Below are 18,442 nucleotides of genomic sequence, written 5' to 3'. Positions count from 1 at the left end.
AACCACCGAATATCTTTGAGAAGTGAGCCACCCACTCGTCGGCCGTCACAGCCACATTTAAGTGTTGAGAGGCTGTGGCATCAACCAAAAAGGGTGATTTAACTGTGCACCAAAACAGGGAGCTGTCTTTACGTAGACAACTCTCGTGTAATTGGGCAGTCTTTCAAAGTCCCATGAAACCATGTGGAACAACTATGCCAGAACCGCTCTGTTGATCAAGGACCCCGCCTGCATCAGCTCCTATATCTCCCCCAGCGGCGGGGGCTGCTGATCTGGCTGCTCGATCCACTCCCGGAGCTGCAGGGAGACGTGGGCTCTACCGGCCGTGGGAACCCGCGCTTGTATTACTGTGCTTGTTTTTATTTCTTTTTGAAGCTCTTATTCTGGTATTTTCCAATGTGCAGCGGTCAGGCACAGGTCAGCCCATGGCATCGCCAGAAGGCGTTTCTTTGACCAGAGGATGTGGGCCCTGCTGGATGACTGCGCCTCGGGGTCCTGGGAGGTCTGTGGTTGCTGAATTTTGGCTTAGCCAAGGATCATGTCCCGTAAGTAACCTGGCGTGCACCCAACAGGGTGGTTCGTGTTCCACCGCGACCCATATTTAAGTTACAGAGTAAAGCACAGTGCAGCAATAGTAATGTACAAGTGATTAACCAGGGTCACACATGCTTGTCAGCTGGGCAGCCAGGATTAAGATGCAAAGCCCCAGAATCCACTTTCCATAATTTAGCAGATACACTTTGTTCCACCCACCCTTTTTGTTTCATTTTAGGTTCAGTTCACGTTGTTACAGGGTGCTCGACCAGCAGTGTGTCGCGCAGTGTGTTGTTTAGTTGTATGGATTTATTTTTTGACGTAGGTTAGGCCACATTTTTTCATAAACGTCACACACATTTAAGTTTCATGTTAGCGTGTTGTGAGTTAAGTTGTCACTTTTCACCTCGTCTCCGGTCACGTGTTGTCATTCAAACATTGCAGTTTTTGCCAAAGGGCGGTGGCCTGAAGGTAGGATCTCTGGTGGGCTGGTGGACCATGCTGGTCCGCATGCTAGGGGTTGCCCATCGGGTGCAGAGAGCCCCCTGTATTAAAACAGTTTGTTGAGGTGGGACCACCTTGCACTGTCGTCTGTGTTGCGTAGTTTTAAGCAGAGAAAAATATTGTTCATTAATTAACCCCCAATGCTGTGTTGTTTTTCTTTAATCTGTTAATTTGCAAAAAATGTACCTATAATATCCCAAAATGACTCTAGCTATTTCTAGGGCGACATAATATTTATCCTTGCACCAGTCCTAGCCTGCCCATGGAAGGTGTGGTGGTAGCTGCCGGCAGTAAAGTGCTACAGCACCATATCCAAAAGACAAACAAGAACAGGCAGAAACCACTACCATCGGCCTCTTATGTCGGTTTTGATTAATAAAATCGGTCCCTACTTCCAGTAGTCCGGTTCGCGTGAAGTCATAAGCCGCTCATTATTCAAATGGGAACTATCAATTCTGTGCATTGCATCTCCCACAAAGATGACCAATATGGGATGAAGGCAACTTTTTTGAAGTAGCCTGAAAGCACCACAAGTGCTATAAAACCAGCTAACGTGACTTCACCTTTGATGCTGAAGACAGAGTCCTTTCCGCTTGTGTTTGGCAGTGTTTGGGGAATGGTGGCAGAGAACTGTCTCAGGCAGGGCACACACCGCCTGTGAACCGGAGATGGGTGAGCCATTTACAGCTGGCAGTCACTATGGTCCTCCAGCAGCTGGTTTTAATTTGCAGTCCGCACCTCTGGGAGCAAGGTCAGAAAGGGGTGGGAATAAAGTTAAAAACTGTAAACTTAAGTTTAAGCACAAGCCCATGTAGAGGATGCCTTAGCCCATTTAGCTACCAAACTATCTGTCTGTGTGTCTGTGTATCTCTGTGTGTCTCAGTCTGTGTGTATGTGTCTCAGTCTCTATGTCTGCGTGTCTGTCTCTGTGTGTGTGTCTCTCTTTATGTACACGCCTCTGTCTCTGTGTGTGCGTTTCTGTCTTGTGTGAATATCTCTGTCTGCGTGTGTTTTTTGCTGTGTGCGCGTTTCTGTATCTGTGTCTGTGTGTGCATCTCTATGTGCGTTTTTCTGTCTCTCGGTGCACATCTCTGTCTCGGTGTGCGTGTCTCTATCTCCGTGTATTTTTCTGTGTGTGCATTTGTCTCTGTAAGTACGTCTCTTCTCTGTGTGTGCATCTGCGTTTCTATGTGCGTCTCTGTCTGTGTGCGCGTCTCTATACGTGTGTCAGTTTATATGTGTGCGGGACTGTCTGTGTTTTAAATGGGGAAGGATAGAGTGGTGCCTCTCTGGACCAGACATTCTGTGTTTGTGAGCATAGCCTGGAGTATTTCAGTCAGTCAGTCATAAAATCTTTATTCGGCTACAACCAGCAATAAAAGAGTGCATCATTTCATAATAAAAATATAGTACAAGGATCCAATGTAAATGCCGTAAACAAGGAAACAACTACAAGCATAACACGCATCAGCAAACACAATACATGATTGAGTTTCACCAACAATCGCTGTGGAAAAAATAAATAAGATAAAAAGTCATTTTCCAACAATGTTTCTTATGCGAGCTGCGGAAGAACTGTATTTATAAACCATTAGGCAAGTGAATTTATCATTAGAAAGCTGAAGATGACACAGGGCGGCCCGACATTTTCTAATATCTAGGAATTTTAACAATAGTTTTAAAAAGGCGCGTCTTTCATTAGTATACAATCTACAAAAAAACATAAATTGCAATATGCTTTGAACTGATTCTGAATCGCAGGGGCATACATCTAATTTGGCATCAGAATATACATTTCGTGGATATGAAACCAACAAATGAGAGATTCCAAACCTGAACCTCAGTATTTATTGTAGCGCTTTAACCGCGGCGGCAATTCTGCCGCGGTGCTGGCGTTCTATTAAGTGGACTGGGCTTCGACGGCCGTTGGCCTTCGCAGCACTGGGGAGGGAGTGCTCCCGTTAGCCAATGGCCGACGGGAGCACAGAAGGGGTTAGAAACAAATTGGCCGGGACCCAAAAACCGTTCATTGGGCAATGCGGAGAGCTTGACGTAGGGGTAGTGTGGTTGTGCCTGCTCATAGATATCAATGGTTTTGTTCTAGCCTTCTGTTTTAATTGTAATTTATTGATAAAGTGTTTCAGTAAACCAATGTGGAGTACGTTGGTATAGTCAAGGCCTAACAACACTAGAGCAGCAGAGGTAAGGTCAGTGATGGGAGTGTGCAAGGTGGGGAAACATCTTGTGTAGGCTTTTCATTTTAAAGATGCATTTTTGTCACTCCCTTAATCTGTGGATGGAGTGAAAGGTTGTAATCAGTTGTCATACCTAGATTCTTCACTTGTGTAGAGGTGTTGGGGGACATTTCAGTTTCCGTAGACAAGACAGTGATAGAATCATAATTATGCCATGCTCCACAAGTGAGTATTTTTATGTTTGAAGATTTAACATCTGATAACTTCTGTTGCATCCAGGGCCTCTATTACACATAGTGCCCGGTTCGACAATTTGCATGTGCACCCTTCTGGGCACTGAATTACAGAGGGAGCTACAAACACTTGTGCAACCACATCTGTAATACTAAAACCACTGCCACACATGTAGTGCCGGCAGTATGTTCAGAGGGTGTTCGCTCATTTGCATGAGGGTATGGTCCCATGCCAATGAGGGAATATCTTTGTCTCTCTGCCCACGCCCTATTACAGACATGGGTGCGGGGCACACAAACAGCCCTCTGGATGTTGCAAAGGGGGTCTAATGGACACTTCAGACATCCCGCTGCAGGCGGTTGCAGTTAATCACTGCACCCACCTGTAGTGGTATCTCTCTTACGCAGGGGCGGCTCGTTCCTCTATGGCGGAGGAGCATCACCCCACTGGCCGCAGAGGCAAACAAAAAACAAAATTATCTTAATGCAGATCTTTTGTTTCGGCCTCTGGCTGAGTCTTGAGGGCAAGGCAACAGCACTGCAGCAGGGGGAGCAGTGGTAGGCCCTGCCGTCAGTGCACATGATGGTTAGGCCAGCCTTCTTAGGACAGCCAAACCGCCATGCACACTGAAATCTCTCCAACCCAGCTCCGTTGCTGGGTGGAGAGATCAGCAGGCACAGGCTCCCAATGGAGCGCAAAACAAGACCGCTCCACCCAATCCCGACATTGCTCCTATGGTGAGAGCAACCTCTGGATTGACCGCAGGAAAAGCTGGGAACTTCATCTTGTTCCCAGGGAGAAGACCGGTGTGCTGAAGACTGGCAGGTTAACTTTAAAATGTTTTATACTTTCAGCCCCTCACAATGCTCCCCCCACACTGCCCCACAACATTTCCCTTACACCAGCAGCTACTGCTCTTGCCACTTTAAGTCCAGGTGCCACTTGTACAGTGAAATATAGTGCGGCTGCCTAAACCAGCCACTCTGTATTTCACTAATGTTCTGCCCAAAGGCAGTTGTGAATTTGTGCCAGCCCAGGGGCAAGTGCATTCATTGTGATAGGGTGCACTGTCCATGTTTGTGCCCGGCACACCTGATTAAAGATGAACTGTGGTAAAAACATGGACAGTGTCCCCATAACATAATGCAGGCCCTGGTGTCTTTTGCTAACAAACACTTAATTAATCCTCCCATTTCCAGTTTACATATTAGGAAGATCTGGGTGGCGTATGTCTAATTATAGCAAATAAGCTCAAAGTGCCGACACTTTATGGGAGAAGAACAGGAGAAATAAAATAGTAAGCAGGAGAGCATTAAAACTTTATAGATAGTGACTCTGTTAGTACAACCTGTTGCTCAGAAAGGAGAAGCAGTGATGATTTGTACTCTCTTTGCTAGACGGGTATTTAATGCATTTGAGAACAGGGACTTCAATTCCAGTGTGACTCACCTATAAAAACAATAATTTATGGTTACCAGTGTTAAATCCTCATGGGAGGTAAGTAAAGAGGACCTGTAGATGGTTAGAATCTACTGTGTTCTTGATGTCATTCTTGACCAGAGTAAGCACCTATTTTGTCTCTCTAGCAGGGGCTTATCTACAGGCCCACTGCACCTCCGGTGTATCACTTTTTTTGACGCACCACGGTACAATGGGCTTGCCCATATTTGCAAGGCCATCTGAAGTCACCCTGTGTGACTTTTCATGACCTTATAAGTGTTGGTCCCTTTCACACATTACTCTAAGTTCCATGAGTGTTGCTGTAGGTGTTCCCATGCAACATTCATGGAACTTGACGCATTCCCAGATTTACATCATTGTGTACAACTAGGAATGCGTCAGAATCCTATGCCTTCCCAAGGGAGGCGTGGGAATGCTAAAATAAGGAGAAATACATTTATTTGCATTCTGCAGCATGCATAGAAAGAGGAAAATGCCATAAATTATTGTTTGTGTGCAGTGAGATGCCCTTCCTGCACAAAAGCAATCATCCCTGTATCACAGGCACCCTTGAAAAATTATGCAAGGGTGTTGTTGTTATTATGATGCTTCCCTGTGCTTTGAAAACGATGCAGCATGGCACAGCTAAATGGCTTGCATCACCGCGCTACATAATTTTCTTGTAGATGAGTTGTGCAGGGTGAAAACTGGCCTGTGTATCAGAGGTTGCTGGAGGAAATCCAAGATTTGTATGAAATATGCCCCGATGTTGAACAAATTGAGGCATTCTTCCTTCTTTCCACCTCAAAGAGGCTCTTGCAGACCAAGCTACAGGGGATAAGTATTTGCAGTCCCATGGTTTACTCAATTAGCCTTTAGAATGTGCTTCTTGTCCGCATGTTCACATATAGGCTTTGTGCATACCTCTATTCTGAGCTAACTATGACATGTGTGTAAGCACTTATGTGTGCACTAACATTACAAAAAGTAAGTATGCGTTGTAATTATTCCAGTGTTGTGAAGTCACACTACATAAGAACAAATGAACTTGAAAATTAATGTGTTCCTCTATCTGACTTCACGAATTCCTTGTTTTGTATTTCGTCCTTTGCTATTGACGGTCCACCGAAAAAGCACAATAGCACCATGCTTTCTGAGCAATATTGCTTGTATTTTTATTCTATAATGAATATGTGCCATTTGTGGTGCAACATGAATATGTGAGAGTGTCTGAAGAAAAGTAACAAGAATTCTGCTAGGCCAGTTAGTCTGTTAGCGTTCGAGAGATTGCTAAATATTTGTGGTACCATTATGACAGTGCTTTGTTTGCTAAGTAAGTCAGAGTAAAGTCATCACTTTTGGTTCATAAAGTGGTAACTATTCAATTTCATCTTCACTTTTACAGTATTTTTTCGTTTATCTTCTCGTCTACAGTGTTGGGCAGAGGCAGCTTGTCTGTCTTGCTCGCGCGTGGCTACGGAAAACAAAAATTCTAATCCTGGATGAAGCCACAGCATCCATTGATATGGAGACAGATAACTTGGTACAGACCACAATCCGAAAGGAGTTCCAGGATTGTACGGTACTAACCATAGCTCACAGGTTGCACACAATCATGGATTCCGAAAGGTATGTTGTAATGTTAACTTTGGCAGTAGAAGGTTACCGCACTTCAGAATATTCTTAATGCAGTTCACTCATCAATTGTAAAAGTCCAGAAATGCAAAACAGTTTCTTCGTGTTAGTTTATCTTACTTTCCCAATCTGGCAAGATGGGCACTGTACATATCAATGTAATTTGTTCGGTAATCCTGATGGTTCTATCTTCTAATTTCGCGTTCTCTCAATGGTGGGTAAAGCCATGCTCATTTACCCAATGGCATACAATGACCTGCACATGCCACATCCGCCTAGCCCTTAAATCGAAGGGCTTTTTACCTTCGAAGGCCCAACCCATGCTATATCAATGATGGTGATAGGAGCTGAACTTTTTTGTGCCAACGGAGCAGGAAGTCCTGCCCATGCAACTACCAAATTCCTTAATCTCAGGACATGGATGGAGATGTGCTATTACAATTTAAATTAAAAGGATGCACAAGAAAGCTTGATACAAACATTACCTAAAAATCCCCGTAGGTTTACTCTTGAAGGGCTTTGTCTTGTTGAGTGGTTTGCTAGTGATGTCTTACAATGGTGTTTCGCAGGCTGGTCTTGACAATATGAAGTGATAGTTAACGTCAGTTCAATATTTGGAGCCAGAAGGTGGTTGTGGCAGGGTCGAAGTAGAGCTAAGGCTTGGGCTAAGGCTGTCCTCAACAAATGCATCGCCTAGTTTATTTTTTTAAAGCACAATCTCTCCAGGATAATGAGTTGTTTCTTCTAAAAGTGGAATCATAAAAATGTAGGTTAGCGGGATTGATTCCTGTTCAAAGCTTGAGCAATTGCTGCACTCTCTAGACAGGACAACGTCTGGAAGGTAGGCTACAGTTACTATGCAGTGGTTATCTTGGGAGTCATTACATTATGGGACTTTAGTCACGATTTATCACCTCACTGGTACACCTTTACTTCGGAGGTATATAGTTCATTTCTAAATGTATGTAATCTTAATGCACACACACACACACACACACACACACACACACACACAGACAGATGGTATTACAATTCCTTACTAAAACAACGCTTTCTATGTTTATTAACATGAAGTAAGATGTCCATCGCTGTGTGTGAGGTGAAGTTGGACCTGCCCTGCAGCCAACTCTTTGTTGCACACGGCTTTGGCATTATGCGGCATGTGTTTGGGTGCAGGGCCTGACCTGCAGCCAGACCTCCTACTGGTGCCCAACCTCCTGCAGGCATCCAACACCTGCCATGCACGATCAGGCCTTCAGCCAAACCTCCCCTGGGTCCAACCCCCTTACAGTGCACCGCCTTCGACAATCACATGCTGGGCAAAAGGCCTAATAATCTAATCTATTTTTTTACAGAGTTAATTTGGAGAGTTTGGGCATTATACTTTTGAGTAGAATAACATTATTTTGTTGTGTTTCATCTTTTGTTTTAGATTTTTGAGGGAGACATTGTGACTCCATTTTCCCCAATTCATATTCCATTTTTCTCAGATTATGTCTCTTATGACGGTGACTGAGGGAGAATCATTTAATCGCCAAGTTTTTGTATAGGACTGTCCTGGTGAGAGGAATAATAGCATTTCCTCTATATATAAGGATATGGCTGTAGTTATGAAGAATGACCCTTGTGGCATTGTGGGCAGGTTCATTTATCATAGCTTCAGATATTTATTCAGTCTCTCTTCCATGAAACAGACACAGATCACAGTGTATTCTTGATGAGTATGTTGCTGTTGCTTTGTCACTGTAACATGTTTCGCTCGCAGCTGTGGCCTTTATGACACAAATGTGGCTGCGCCATTATTGGAGACTATATATATGTGGTGAGCATGAAACTAAAGAAAATACCTTTCCTTCTCTTCTTTTTTGTACATAATATTCTGTGTGTGTGTAGATCATCATTCATCCACATTATTATTTGTGCCATTGATAATATATATATATTTTCTATTCTCACCCAGCATAGCAGCCGCTGTGCGATTGCACTTCTAATCCAGCCTTGTCACAATATCAATCCAAATAGCGCGTGTGCTCAAGTTGAAATTTAATTCATTTCAGTTCCAGCATGTTACAAATGGAATCATGTTTGCTATGCTGGGTGAGAATCGAATACTTTACAGGGTGACCTCTATCCCTGGCTTTGCACCGCAGTTCAGGGTCCCGGTGTAATGGAGGAAGTGGTCTTGGATATATATATATGTGAGAAGTTGGCCTGATATGTAGTGTTTCCAATTCTAGAACCACTGTGTATCAGTCCAAACAAACCCCAAAGATGTCAGGTTGTAAGTCAACCTTGTTAGACAAGCTATCCTAGTGGTAGCATGGACTAAGCAGCCTTAAAGGCTTAACTTAAGAGGTCGTGTTAAGCGAGCTGTTTTACCACATACAATCCTGTAATCAAATGAAAGGACACCACACAAGTATATATTGTAAAAATATATGTATTTATTTCTAAATTACTCCCCAGTACTCTTTATGAGGAAAGGGGCACAAGCGTTAAATCAAAAGCACAGTAAAACATATAAAGTTGCACAATTATGGATGAGGGCGGGTGGCCACTCAAACCATATACTAAAAAAATGGTATAAGGAACACTTATCGAACAATGGTTAGGCCTAGGGCCTAGAGATTCGCTGGGAGCAGTCTGGACTAGCAATGCTGAAATCGGGAGTAGCCCACAGGAGACGGGTGCAGCACGGAAAGTGCGGCTCGCACCAATGCAAAGTCAATGGTGCGTAAAAGTTGGATAAAGTGAATTAAAAGATACTTCCGCTGAACCTAGAGGAACAAAACTTTAGACACAGACCCTAGAGGTGTGTACCAGTGTAAGAACACCGGCGTTGCAAAGTTACCTCACCCACAGGCCGTGGGTGCACAGGGTCGAAGTGGCGTCGGGTTCTGTCACGCAGGTTCTTGGTGCTTGAAGCTGTTGCAGCTGCAGGCGCTGTGAAGCAGAAGTGTCTGGTGCGATCCAAGGGTGGATCGAAGTTGAAAAGTACCTGAAAGCAGAGGGGACAGAGTCTGGGTCACTCAGCAGTGACCAGGGTGGAACCAGGACGGAACCAGGCAATGTCGGGCGCAATCAGGTGGTTGTCGATAGGCTTCTCTCCGCTGTCACGTGGGCTCTGGGGCATCTGCGACGTCCAGGAGCAGGTCACGATCTGTCCCACGTAGGCTCTCGCCGTCAGCACCGTCGGCTTCAAGATTGCAGCAAACAGCACTTGGCAAAAGCAATCCACGCAGAACCGGGAGATTGCTTATCACTCGAACCAGGAGGGTCAGAGTGGGGGCTCCTTTTCACAGGAGCTGGCGCAGATCTGGAGCAACCAGAAAAGCAAGTCGTATTTCAAGTTTCGTCGGCACAGGGGCCACAAGCCAGCTGGCAAGTGACCGGGCCAACGCGTCAAGCGCACACAAGCAGAAGGGCCCCACGCAGCACTCGTCGAGTGTGGAGGGGTGAGCTTTGGTGCAAGTGGAGCTCGGGGTTGGGGCTTCTCAAACCCCGGTGCACAGCTTCGAGGATCACTCGTGGGCTGCACGGTCAGCGTCTCGTGGCCTTTTCAAGATGGCGTGCCCCACGCTTCCGGTCGCCTCCACTGGTCTCAGCTCTGCAGGGACTGTGGATCGGGCAGGGAGAAGGCAGGCAAGCTTGATCTCGTCGATCTCTGTCGCTCGAGTCCCGGCGGGGACTGCAACAAAGCAAGGGTCGAGGGCTGGATGGTACCTGTTTGCACAGGGTGGTCACTCCTTGACCACAAGGGAGATTCTTCAGTCTTCTCACGTCGTGTAGAAAGTCGAAGGGTCCAGAATTCGTTTCTTATGTTTCTTCAGGATGATCTGAGTTGCATTGGCACTGCTCCCCCTCTTATTCCAATCTGAGGGGTGGATCTCCTGCTAGGTCCCTCCCCTATGGGTGGGACCAGGAAGGGGGGTGGTTACACCCCCTTTCCTTTGTCCAGGTCTCACTGGAGCTGGGGCTGGGCTGCCCCAGAACCGGTTTGACCGGATTATGCAAGGGGAAGCCTTGTGCTCCCCAGGCACTGTCTGGTTTCATTCAAACCTCCCTGCTACAATCCACTATCTCCTGTCTGGGGTGGTGTCACACCTCCCTGTGACAGGAAATCCTTTGTCCAGGCCTCCTCTGCTGAGTTTCGGTCAGCAGCAGGAGGTCAGACATGTGTCTGTGGCAGAAGCATCCATTTTGTGGATCTGAGGCTCTTTTAAAAATCAACCGCGTTTTAGCAAAAGTAACATGTGTCCCCTCTAGAGGGGTGGAATGCTACCCCCGTCGCCAGGACTGGCGAGGGGGTAGTATTCCAAATCGTATGACACCTTACACGACATGTTTTGATAAAGCCAAACCAAAGTTGACATATAACCGCGAGGATTATAATGCACTTAATAGTATATGGTTTGGCATTATCCCGGAACAGCTAAGGGAATTGGTCCCGACAGCTGCAGACAGGCTCAGCTCATGCTAGAGCACCATCTCACATTAAACCACGCACTCTGCCTTCAGGATTGTTAAGGCCTGCCATAGGAGTGGCTCACAGGTTTATATGTGTCCAGATAGGTTTAGATATAGGCATACTATATCTAAGCAAGGGGTGATTACACCACCTTGCCCCAGCTGAGTGATCAGCCAGTTGTGTCAATTTTAGATAGCCAGCCAGGGGTGGCAAACGATATGCTGCAGCCCCTGGTAGGCCTTGGATGCACCTATGCCCTGGGCACCTATAGTGCTCTGTACAGGGGCTGATAAGGTGACCCAAGCCAATCTAGTTATGCACCTAGGGTACATGGAATCCATTTTACAGAGAGAGAAGATAGCCTGGGGCCCTGATTAGCAGGGAACCAGGCCAACTAAGTCGAAAACCAGCTAAACACAAGGCAACAAATCTGGGGTAACCATAGTCAGGTAGCCACCTTCCTACATAACCCCCCCCCCTAAACGAAAGGAGATAAGGCTATCCTTGGCCAGGTAAGCCTTTATTGCCTGAGTGGCCATATAAGGAAGTACCTGCACTAGCATGGGTACCCCTTGTCTCATGGTCCACTAAGCAGTCCCTCACCCTAGGGGTATTAGAGGGTCTCCACCATAGGGAATCACTACCTTGGGTGTGTTTATGCAAAGTTAAAGGCTGGTTTGGATATGGAGTATTGAAGTGAGGCTCCACTATTTTTGGGCTCAACTTCCTCCAATTATCTTCCACCATGTGTGCCTTTCTTTCTTCAACTGAGTTGCACTGAGCTCTCAGGGTCAACCTCTGGCTACCTAAAGCTGGAGGCTGGGTCCCTCTGTTTGGCTTGCTGGAGGGACAGTTCAGGTTTGGGCCCTTTGGGTCCCAGGTTTGGCTGTGCCCAACAGAATCCATCTGTGGGAGGTCCCTAACTGTTTTTAAGGGGGCTCCCTCAGGAGTTTTTAAAGTTTTCACCTTACTAGGCCTACTAGTTTTGGTGCCCCTAATCTGTTGATGGGGGTGCTTTATTTGACAGGGGGCCCTCTGGGTCTCACTGTCCTTCTTGTCCTCTGCAGCCCTGGGCTGACTGAGGCAAGGTAGAGAGGGGCAGGTTACCTGCTCCAGACTGGGTCCCACCTGAGAAGGGTCCACTGCCATCAGAGGCTCTGTCAGGCCAGGCCTAACAACCTCTGGGGCAGTTCCTTCATCAGGGGTAAGATCAGTTCCCTGAGGAGGCTGATCCTGTCCTAATGTCTGGTGAGGGGGAGATTTCTCTTCCTCCTCCATGCTCTCAGTTTGGGTGGAGTGATCCATCATTTCAGGCTTCACAACACACATATCTGTTTGAGTTTGGGCTGTGGCCATCACAGCCCCACCAACCTTTTCAGGAGGAGACTCAGTTTGGGTTTCTGCTGTTATCATAACAGGTTTGCTATTCTGTTTTGGAAGAGCTTCTGTTAAAGATGGGGCAGAGAGTTGCTCAGCCCTACCAACCTTTTCAGGAAGGACATCTTGGATTGGGGCTATAGCCAGTACAGCCCCACTAACCTTTCCATTGGAGTTTACCATTCTAGAATGGATTTCCTGTTCAACCTCAGCCCAGGCTGAGATTTCCAAATCATTACCCAGTAGACAGTCTACAGGCAAGTTTGGTGACACTGCCACTCTCTTTGGGCCAATGACACCTCCCCAGCTGAGACTTACTACTGCCATGGGATGATTTGTTTGGATGCCATCAATGTTTGTTACCTGGTATGTGGCACCTGGTAAAAGTTGCTTAGAGGGGACTATACAGTCAGCCACCATGGTGATGCTAGCCCCTGTGTCTCTAAAAGCTTCAACTTTCAAACCATTGATGATGGGTTCTTGTCTATATTTGCTCAAGGTATTTGGGCAAACAGAGAAGTTGGCAAACCCCATGCCAGTCTCATAAACAAGATCATTTGGGGATGGGGACCTGGATAGGCCAGGGTCCCCTTGGGCTCCAAAAGTAAACCCACCCAGATTCCTGGGTGTGCTCCCACTTCCTGGGGGATTACTGCTGACAGTAACAGGAGGTGTTGGAGCTGGCTTTGGAGGTATGTTTTCTTTATTGCCATTCTTGGGACAACAGCTGTCTGTTTTGTAATGCCCAACCTGTTTACAGGCATGGCAATAAGGCTTTTTGTCAGTTGATGAAGTGTCTTGGGACCCACCCCCCTTCTTGGAGTTTTGGGTCCCTGGGGAAGTGTTTTCTTTACTTTTATTCCCACCCTTATCTTGAGGCTTGGTAGACTCCTTCTTCTGGTTATTGTCCTGATTCTTAGGCCTAATCCTGGTTCTGACCCACTTATCTGCCCTCTTTCCCAATTCTTGGGGAGAGGTCAAATCTGAGTCCACCAGGTGCTGGTGTAAGAGCTGGTTCTGACAATTACTTAGGATCTGCTCCCTCATAATCAAATTATACAATCCTGTGAAGTCATGTACTTTGCTGCCATTTAGCCAACCCTCCAGAGCCTTAGTTGCACAATCAACAAAATCAGTCCAGTCCTGAGTCTGTGTCTTCTGGGTATCTCTGAACTTTAACCTGTACTGTTCAGTGGTTAAGCCAAACCCATCTATTAGGACACTCTTCAGGACTTTGTAATTGCTGGCATCCTCATGTCTGACAGTGAGGAGCCTATCTCTCCCTTTCTCTGAAAAGGAGTACCATAAGATTGCTGCCCACTGTTCCTCAGGAACCTGCTGTACCATGCAGGCTCTCTCCAGAGCAGTCATCCATTTGTGGATGTCATCCCCTTCCTGATAGGGGGGCACAATCTTTGTCAGGTTTCTACTATCATAGGACCTGGGTTTCTCTTTAGGAACTTTGCTGCCACCAGTGGCATCTAAGCCACACAATTTTCTTTCTCTTGCTAAAGCAAGTTTAGCTTGAGCCAAGGCTACCTCTTCCCTTTCTATTTGGAGTTGGACAGCCCTCATCCTGGCCCTATGCTCTTTTCTCTGGGAGGGAGTCATCCCTCTTTGAGATTCTCTTGAGGCACTAGAAAGATGAGAGTCCCTTGATTGAGATCTCACCCTCCTGTTACCTGGGAGAATTTGGTTATGAGATCTGGAGTGGTGCTGGCCCTCTCCATTCTCATGTAGGTCTAGATTGGCCTGGTTAAGCCTGGCCACCTGTACCTGGTTTCCCCTCTGATCCTGATCTTCAGGCTCTTCTAAATCAGAGCCTTCCTCTTCCTCTTCCTCCTCCTCTACTACATCTTCAGGAAGATCCTCATTCTCAGGGGAGTTTATCCCTTCACCTGTTTCTAAGGGAGCCTGACTCACCTTATCTAAGTCATCCTTTTCTAGGAGTGCTACTAGGGAAGGAATGGTAGGGCCTCTGCCCTTTTTTAGCCCCCTGGCTGTGCACAAGGCACTCAGGTCTTTGTGGCTAAGGTTGTCATATCTGGATGTTGTCCCTATAGGATCAACTACTACAGGAGCAGAGCCTGAGGCTCTATCTGTATCAGACATGACTGCTAGTGAGGTGTAAGTGATGCACTTACCTACACTAAGTGTTTTCCTACTGTACCTTGCTAGTGAGTTGTAGTCAGGGTGTGCTAATCCCTTTAATCTACAACTACTAAGTTCAGTAGAACTTAATATGCTAAGCTTTTGATTTATATGTACCTAGAGGTACTTGATGTGATCTTTCAATTTGATAAAGATTGCAATGGTAAAACAAACAGCAAGCTCAAATCCGCACCGCTGCACACCAATGTGAGAAGTTGGCCTGATATGTAGTGTTTCCAATTCTGGAACCACTGGGTATCAGTCCAAACAAACCCCAAAGATGTCAGGTTGTAAGTCAACCTTGTTAGACAAGCTATCCTAGTGGTAGCATGGACTAAGCAGCCTTAAAGGCTTAACTTAAGAGGTCGTGTTAAGCGAGCTGTTTTACCACATACAATCCTGTAATCAAATGAAAGGACACCACACAAGTATATATTGTAAAAATATATGTATTTATTTCTAAATTACTCCCCAGTACTCTTTATGAGGAAAGGGGCACAAGCGTTAAATCAAAAGCACAGTAAAACATATAAAGTTGCACAATTATGGATGAGGGCGGGTGGCCACTCAAACCATATACTAAAAAAATGGTATAAGGAACACTTATCGAACAATGGTTAGGCCTAGGGCCTAGAGATTCGCTGGGAGCAGTCTGGACTAGCAATGCTGAAATCGGGAGTAGCTCACAGGAGACGGGTGCAGCACGGAAAGTGCGGCTCGCACCAATGCAAAGTCAATGGTGCGTAAAAGTTGGATAAAGTGAATTAAAAGATACTTCCGCTGAACCTAGAGGAACAAAACTTTAGACACAGACCCTAGAGGTGTGTACCAGTGTAAGAACACCGGCGTTGCAAAGTTACCTCACCCACAGGCCGTGGGTGCACAGGGTCGAAGTGGCGTCGGGTTCTGTCACGCAGGTTCTTGGTGCTTGAAGCTGTTGCAGCTGCAGGCGCTGTGAAGCAGAAGTGTCCGGTGCGATCCAAGGGTGGATCGAAGTTGAAAAGTACCTGAAAGCAGAGGGGACAGAGTCTGGGTCACTCAGCAGTGACCAGGGTGGAACCAGGACGGAACCAGGCAATGTCGGGCGCAATCAGGTGGTTGTCGATAGGCTTCTCTCCGCTGTCACGTGGGCTCTGGGGCATCTGCGACGTCCAGGAGCAGGTCACGATCTGTCCCACGTAGGCTCTCGCCGTCAGCACCATCGGCTTCAAGATTGCAGCAAACAGCACTTGGCAAAAGCAATCCACGCAGAACCGGGAGATTGCTTATCACTCGAACCAGGAGGGTCAGAGTGGGGGCTCCTTTTCACAGGAGCTGGCGCAGATCTGGAGCAACCAGAAAAGCAAGTCGTATTTCAAGTTTCGTCGGCACAGGGGCCACAAGCCAGCTGGCAAGTGACCGGGCCAACGCGTCGAGCACACACAAGCAGAAGGGCCCCACGCAGCACTCGTCGAGTGTGGAGGGGTGAGCTTTGGTGCAAGTGGAGCTCGGGGTTGGGGCTTCTCAAACCCCGGTGCACAGCTTCGAGGATCACTCGTGGGCTGCACGGTCAGCGTCTCGTGGCCTTTTCAAGATGGCGTGCCCCACGCTTCCGGTCGCCTCCACTGGTCTCAGCTCTGCAGGGACTGTGGATCGGGCAGGGAGAAGGCAGGCAAGCTTGATCTCGTCGATCTCTGTCGCTCGAATCCCGGCGGGGACTGCAACAAAGCAAGGGTCGAGGGCTGGATGGTACCTGTTTGCACAGGGTGGTCACTCCTTGACCACAAGGGAGATTCTTCAGTCTTCTCACGTCGTGTAGAAAGTCGAAGGGTCCAGAATTCGTTTCTTATGTTTCTTCAGGATGATCTGAGTTGCATTGGCACTGCTCCCCCTCTTATTCCAATCTGAGGGGTGGATCTCCTGCTATGTCCCTCCCCTATGGGTGGGACCAGGAAGGGGGGTGGTTACACCCCCTTTCCTTTGTCCAGGTCTCACTGGAGCTGGGGCTGGGCTGCCCCAGAACCGGTTTGACCGGATTATGCAAGGGGAAGCCTTGTGCTCCCCAGGCACTGTCTGGTTTCATTCAAACCTCCCTGCTACAATCCACTATCTCCTGTCTGGGGTGGTGTCACACCTCCCTGTGACAGGAAATCCTTTGTCCAGGCCTCCTCTGCTGAGTTTCGGTCAGCAGCAGGAGGTCAGACATGTGTCTGTGGCAGAAGCATCCATTTTGTGGATCTGAGGCTCTTTTAAAAATCAACCGCGTTTTAGCAAAAGTAACATGTCGTCCCCTCTGGAGGGGTGGAATGCTACCCCCGTCGCCAGGACTGGCGAGGGGGTAGTATTCCAAATCGTATGACACCTTACACGACATGTTTTGATAAAGCCAAACCAAAGTTGACATATAACCGCGAGGATTATAATGCACTTAATAGTATATGGTTTGGCATTATCCCGGAACAGCTAAGGGAATTGGTCCCGACAGCTGCAGACAGGCTCAGCTCATGCTAGAGCACCATCTCACATTAAACCACGCACTCTGCCTTCAGGATTGTTAAGGCCTGCCATAGGAGTGGCTCACAGGTTTATATGTGTCCAGATAGGTTTAGATATAGGCATACTATATCTAAGCAAGGGGTGATTACACCACCTTGCCCCAGCTGAGTGATCAGCCAGTTGTGTCAATTTTAGATAGCCAGCCAGGGGTGGCAAAAGATATGCTGCAGCCCCTGGTAGGCCTTGGATGCACCTATGCCCTGGGCACCTATAGTGCTCTGTACAGGGGCTGATAAGGTGACCCAAGCCAATCTAGTTATGCACCTAGGGTACATGGAATCCATTTTACAGAGAGAGCAGATAGCCTGGGGCCCTGATTAGCAGGGAACCAGGCCAACTAAGTCGAAAACCAGCTAAACACAAGGCAAAAAATCTGGGGTAACCATAGTCAGGTAGCCACCTTCCTACAATATATATATATATATATATATATATATATATATATATATATATATATATATATATATATATATATATATATATATATATATATATATATATATACATATATATATATATATATATATACATACATATACATATACATATATACTTTCCAACACGGCCCACTTTCAAGCCCCTGGGCGCTCTATGGAGGTGCGTCTGAGGTACGGCAGAGCCTCGTTGTAAATGAATTCCGTCTCCTTTCCCCGTAGGGCATTCCTCGCGAAATCCACACCATTAATGTAGTTCAAGATGTTTTATTGATAACAGCCAAGCCAGCAGCACCAACTCTACGCGTTCCGGTATCTGCAGAGACCTTGCTCACAAAACTGCTTACATGAATGGTGTGGATTTGGATTTCTCTATTTTGACTCCGGGAGTGAGCGAGGAATGCCCTACGGGGAAAGGAGACGGAATATTTATATATATATATATATATATATATTGCATTCCTGTAATCTTTATACTTTAAAGAAACATCGGTTTGCATATATCATATAAACATCAATATTTTCAGTGGCCAACTTGTGTATACCCCTTTCACACGTAACAATGTCCTAGTCTATGCCTCTCGCACTTTGGCAGATTTTTATATCGCTGACCAAATTGGTGTCTTGACACAGTATCTTATGTTATAATTCTTAAACAGGACCTGTCTGATATATGTTACTTCACATTTTTTTCAAGCATGTCTTACACCAATTTATATTGAACTAAGTCATGTGATATAAATCGAACAATTAATAAACAAAGCAACGGGAACAAAACTTCTAAGGAACCCCGAATAGAAGGTTTAGTAAGAAGTTGGAAATATCCGAAGAATGGCCCAAAGTTATGCAGGTTATATTCTGCCTTTTGTTTTTTATAAAAAGATTGTGTAAATCCTCTTCCATATTCAATCCATTACTGAATTTTTAATCTAAGT

General features: G+C 46.4%; 1 protein-coding gene across 3 annotated transcripts in view; it reads left to right on the top strand.

Annotated features, from left to right (window-relative positions):
- LOC147696974 (multidrug resistance-associated protein 1-like) overlaps positions 1-18,442 on the top strand; it is a 547,338-nt gene that overhangs the window by 513,632 nt on the left and 15,264 nt on the right. For 2 of the 3 annotated variants that reach the window (XM_086934056.1, XM_086934058.1), the window contains one exon: positions 6,342-6,536. In XM_086934056.1, coding sequence (XP_086790182.1) covers positions 6,342-6,536 — 195 coding nt within the window. Of the gene's footprint in view, positions 1-6,341; positions 6,646-18,442 lie in introns of all 3 variants that reach the window. The other variant, XR_015299277.1, reaches the window with a different exon arrangement.

Source organism: Lissotriton vulgaris, chromosome 8 (assembly GCF_964263255.1).
Source record: "Lissotriton vulgaris chromosome 8, aLisVul1.2, whole genome shotgun sequence".
In the NCBI taxonomy this organism is placed as follows: Eukaryota; Metazoa; Chordata; class Amphibia; order Caudata; family Salamandridae; genus Lissotriton; species Lissotriton vulgaris.
The sequence above is the reverse complement of the archived record's forward strand: the minus strand, read 5'-3'. Positions and strand labels throughout refer to the sequence as shown.